The sequence below is a fragment of the Stomoxys calcitrans genome, chromosome 3 (assembly GCF_963082655.1).
Source record: "Stomoxys calcitrans chromosome 3, idStoCalc2.1, whole genome shotgun sequence".
Lineage (NCBI taxonomy): Eukaryota > Metazoa > Arthropoda > Insecta > Diptera > Muscidae > Stomoxys > Stomoxys calcitrans.
This window is the reverse complement of record NC_081554.1, coordinates 51,763,539-51,769,057: the sequence shown is the minus strand read 5'-3', so window position 1 is coordinate 51,769,057 and position 5,519 is coordinate 51,763,539. Positions and strand designations below refer to the sequence as shown.

General features: G+C 38.8%; 1 protein-coding gene across 1 annotated transcript; it reads left to right on the top strand.

The window, feature by feature from the left end:
- Window positions 1-3,786: 3,786 nt before the first annotated feature.
- Window positions 3,787-4,310, top strand: LOC106085802 (keratin-associated protein 19-2). Its single transcript, XM_013250215.2, has one exon. The coding sequence runs from the start codon at window positions 3,859-3,861 to the stop codon at window positions 4,255-4,257; it is 399 nt and encodes a 132-aa protein (XP_013105669.1). The 5' UTR covers window positions 3,787-3,858; the 3' UTR covers window positions 4,258-4,310.
- The last annotated feature ends 1,209 nt before the right edge of the window (window positions 4,311-5,519 follow it).

Below are 5,519 nucleotides of genomic sequence, written 5' to 3'. Positions count from 1 at the left end.
CCTAATGCTGGTAACATTTGCGTGGTACTATGCCATGTAAAACTTCAAACTCCAAAGAGGTGTCGCACTGCGGAACGCCGTTCGGACTCGGCTATAAAAAGGAGGCCCCTTATCATTGAGCTTAAACTTGAATCGGACTGCACTTATTGATATGAGAGAAGTTTGGCCCTGTTCCTTAGTTGAATGTTCATGGGCAAAATTTGCATTTGCCTTAAAAGGCGCATTTATAATCCGATTTCACTGAAATTTGACACAGTGACTTATGTTAGGCTTTTCGACATTCGTGTCGCATATGGTTCAGATCGGTTTATTTTTAGAAATAGCAACCAAAACGACAAATATTTTGTTATACACAATTGATCAATGACTTGTACTTATTTGTATTTGGTCCAAATCGGAACATATTTCGATATAGCTGCATAAGGTATGAATTTTTCAACGGATTTTCATGTAAAGTGGTTTACATGTTATCCCGAGGTGGTGGGTATCCTAAGTTTGGCCCGGCCGAACTTAACGCCTTTTTTTTATTTGTTACATATTAGATTGGATATTAATATTTTCGTACCAGTTGTCAGTGAAATGACATAAGTCCACTTGATAGATACACGTCTTTGCTCTGTTACTTAGTCGTCTACATGTTACTTAGTTGAGTTTAGCACATATACTGGTCATTGACTTTTCTTTGTTCGGTTTATTTTTGGATGCATTATTCCCCATGACAATAGATCACATTCCGGTTTCAAAATAAATTTGAAAAGTATTTTGTTTACTGCGTCAGTCAGTAAAAAAATAAACCAAAAACACAAGTTGCACAAATAACAATCACATTCAGGTTTGATTTTAAGTCTGTTTTATATATTTATAATTAATGATCCTATTTACACTGATCACTTTGAGTTTGTTTTTAAACCTTATTTATTATTTTTTTTTACAGATGGACCACATTTGAGGATAAACGCAAGATAACAAAATGGTGAGTCATATTAAAATTTCTTTCATTTTAATATTTTGGTTTTTTTTTTTTGAAAAGTTTTCTTTAAATTTTTGAATTTTAATATTACGAAAGCCACTTTTTAGTTTATCTTAAAGAAATTGAAAAATTGACTAATGCTGTATTTACATCTCTTTGGGATGAAGATAAATTTAATCATTCAATTGTAAAGTGCAAATTTGCCCATGAACAGGGGCAAACTTCTCACATATCAATGAGTGCTGTGCGATTCAAGTCCGAGCCGCAGAGCGACACCTCTTTGTGGAAAACTTTTTTTTTTGTCATTTAATTGTAACACCTCGAAAAGTTCTCTTCAATACTCGCCATAGCTCTTGGTTGAGCACGCTGATCGCCTGTTCTTGAATCCTGGCTAGAACATCATAAAATTTTTCGGCGATTGTTATCCTCTCCTAATGCTGACGACATTCGTGAGTTACTCGCCCTCAAGAGGTGAGGTACTGCGGCTCGCCATTCGAACACGGCTATAAAAATGAGGCTCCCTATCATTGAGCTTAAACTTGAAACCTTAATCGTATGTTGGGCAAATTTACATTCGCTTTCATCATATCATATTGTGTCGAGTGTCAAAAGAATGAGGCTTACCCTTCCAAATATTGCTTATAGCTACTTATTATTGTATTTAGCCACACATGAGAGAAAAACAAAGGATTTTAGTTCGATTATGCTGTCATCTTTTAAGCAAATACATCAGGAGGCCACCGTAGCGCAGAGGTTGGCATATCCGCCTATGACGCTGTACGCCTGGGTTCGAATCCTGTCGAGACCATCAGAAAAAATTTTCAGCGGTGGTTATCCCCTCCTAATGCTGGCAACTTTTGTGAGGTACTATGCCATGTAAAACTTCTCTCCAAAGAGGTATCGCACTGCGGCACTTCGTTCGGACTCGGCTATAAAAAGGAGGCCGCTTATAATTGAGCTTTAACTTAAATCGGATTGCACTCATTGAGAATATGAGAAGTTTGCCCATATTCCTTAGTGGAATAGTCGTGGGCAAAATTTGGAATTTTTACTTTCCGATTTTGCCGAAATTTAGGACAGTGAGTTGTATTAGTTCCTTCGATATTCTTCTACAATTTGGTCTAGATTGGTCCAGATTTGGATATACCTACCATATAGAGGAATCTCTTGATTTAAAGTTTTGAGCCCATAAAAGGCACAGTTATAATCCAATTTCGCTGAATTTTGAGACTGTGAGTTGTGTTAATCCCTTCGACATATTTCTGCAATTAGGCTCAGATTTGTCCAGATTTTGGTATAGCTGCCTTATAGACCGATCTCTCGATTTAAGGTCTTGGGCCCATAAAAGTCGCATTTACTATCCGATTTCGCCGAAATTTGGGGACAGTGTGTTGTTTTAGGCCCTTCGGTATTTTTCTACAATTTGGCCTAGATCGGTCCAGATTTGGGTATAGCTGCCATATAGAGGGATCTCTTGATTTAAGGTTTTGAGCCCATAAAAGGCGCAGTTGTAATCCGATTTCGCTGAATTTTGAGATGGTGAGTTGTGTTAATCCCTTCGACATTTATCTGCAATTTGGCTCAGATCTGTCCAGATTTTGGTATAGCTGCCTTATAAGCCGATCTCTCGATTTAAGGTCTTGGGCCCATATGGGACAGTGAGTTGTGTTAGGCCCTTCGAGATTCTTCTTTCTTTCGGATTTGGAAATAGCTGCCATATAGACCGATCTCTCAATTTAAGGTTTTGGGCCCATAAAAGGCGCCTTTGTTGTCCGATTTCACCAAAATTTAGGACAGTGAGTTGTATAAGGCTCTTCGACATCCCTCTTCAATTTAGCCCAGATCGGTTCAGATTTGGATATAGCTGCCATATAGACCGATCTCTCGATTTAAAGTCTTGGTCCCATAAAGGCGCATTTATAATCCGATTTCGCTGATATTTGACACATTGGCATCCGAGTCTTATATGGTTCACATTGGTCTATATTTGGATATAGCTGCAAAAAAGACCAATATTTTGATCGACAAAACTGAACTGTGACTTGGTTTATTTAAACACTCAATGTCCGTGCTGAATTTGGTCCAAATCGGACAATATTTCGATATAGTTGGTATGCATTCATTATGCATTTTTTACCGGATTATGACGAAAGGTGGTTTACATACATAGCCGAGGTGGTGTGTATCCAAAGTTCGGCCCGGCCGAACGCCTTTTTACTTTTTACCTTTTTATTCAAAATTTATGCTCAATACTTTCATTACGCCTTCTTTCGTACGCATTAAATATTACCCACATATATGGGTCTACATGTTATATGGCCCCTGGTCTCCTCAGTCCAATTGTTAGCACGTTTTGATTTATTCCTAGTGTAGGCTTCAATTTAAAAATATTCTGAATGGTTGTGTATGTGTTGAGTAAAAGCGGAACTTCGTGTTGTGAAAAGAGTGAACTTGCTAATTTTTTTACTGTTTTCCTGAACTTCCTTCCATAAATACATCGCTTGGTTCCAATACAACCACTGTAAAATTGGTACATGCGTCAAATATCATTTATCAGTCTGTTAAAAATCACATTTCACACTCACAACAAATCAAAACAAGTTATGAGCATTCTTCAGACAAAACAGTATGCATGTGAATATTTGTGCTGTGCAATTTGAAATATCTAAAGCACGTTGTGAGCGACAATTACAATATTCCTAATTTTTACTAGAGTTGAGGTATTTGATCTTTAAAATTTATTTTATTTTTGATTACTTCGATGTTTGATTCATTTTCGAATTAGTCTGGTTGTGGTTTTCTTACGAAGTATAAAATCTCTCCTGCTGGAGTAGAATTTAGTCAGTAATATTTGGTATTGGATTGGCATAGAACATAGACGCAGTGAAATGAAGACGCTTGTAATTTTGGCTCTGTGTATAGCCGCAGCGTGTGCAGGCCCTCAGGGATATGGCGTGGGGAACGCCCAAGCCAATGCTAACGCATACTCAAGCGCTCAAGGTTTTGGAGCTCCAGGTGGTTTTGGATATAGTCCCGTATATGGGGGTCCCGGATATGGAGGTCACGGCTTTGGAGGTCCCGGATTTGGAGGTCGCGGTTTTGGAGGTCCTGGTTTTAGGGGACGCGGATTTGGTCATCGCCATCATCACCCACATGGTGGCTACGGTGGTGGACCCGGCTTTGGAGGTGGTGGTTATGGTGGTGTACCCGGTTATGGTGTTGTGCCTGTTGTTAATGTCAATGTCAATGCGAATGCACAGGCAAATGCTAATGCAGCCGGTGGTTAAAATAAATTGTTCAATTCGATAGACTGTAATAAAAGACTTGCGTTTGTTTTTAATTGATTTTTTGATGTGATGTGAAAGAAATAACAAAATGACAGTAAAAAGAAATGCGGTTAAAGCTTTAAAAAAAGCTTAAGATCAGCTACCCAATTGATAAAAATTGGTACCAATTGTTAGAACAAAGGATTTTTTAGATATTTTTGGTATACAAGTGCTTCATGTGACTAAGGCGAGCATTGTTGCTACCTCCATCGTATACGACCGAAATGTTTGTATGCCCATGACTCCAAAGCAGCTTCCAAAATGTTTTCCCGATAATATGACGCCTTTACTTTAAAGCCAGGTTCGTTAAAACCAATTGAAGAGTGGACATCGGCGGTCACAGCTGCCCTTAACATCACCTCAGCTGAAAAATTACTACGATTGGCCGTAAATGGACTCAAATTCTCCTACTTGCGCTTGGTTAGGTAAACACCATGATATAGGGAGTTTAGGAATTGCTCCATTGGGTTATTTTTCTACTCAGGGAACACAATATTCGGAAATTCACCACATTTTTGCAAGCGCAGCAACTCTTTGCTCTTTCGATCTTAAATTTTTATATCCTTCACCATAGGGTGGGGGTATACTAATTTCGTCCTTCTGTTTGTTACACCTCGAAATAGGCGTCTAAGACCCTATAAAGTATATATATTCTTGATCGTCTTGACATTTTAAGTCGATCTAGCCATGTCCGTCCGTCCGTCTGTCTGTCGAAATCACTCTAACTTTCGAAGGAGTTAAGCTAGCCGCTTGTAGTTTTGCACAAAAACTATTTATTAGAGTAGGTCGGTTGGGATTGTAAATGGTCCAAAACGGTCCATGTTTTGATATAGCTACCATATTAACCGATCTCGGGTTTTGACTACTTGAGCCTCTAGAGGACGCAAATCTCGTCCGATTTGACTGAAATTTTGCACGTGGTGTTTTGCTATCACTTTCAACAACCGTGCTAAGTATGGTTGAAATCGGTTCGTAACCTGATATAGCTGCCATATAAACGGATCTCGGGTCTTGACTTCTTCAGCTGTTAGAGCATGAGGTATTTTGGTATCACTGTGCTAAGCATGGTTCAAATTGGTGGTTAACCTGGTATGGCTGCCATATAAACCGATCTTGGATCTTGAGTTCTTGAGCCGCTAGATGGCGCAGTTCTCATCTGATTTGGCTTAAATTTAGCATGAGGTGTTTTGTTATGACTTACAACAACTGTGTTAAGTATGGCG

Bases quoted from the DNA above. Each gene is read 5' to 3' on its own strand.
- LOC106085802 (XM_013250215.2), top strand. From the start codon at position 3,859: ATGAAGACGCTTGTAATTTTGGCTCTGTGTATAGCCGCAGCGTGTGCA.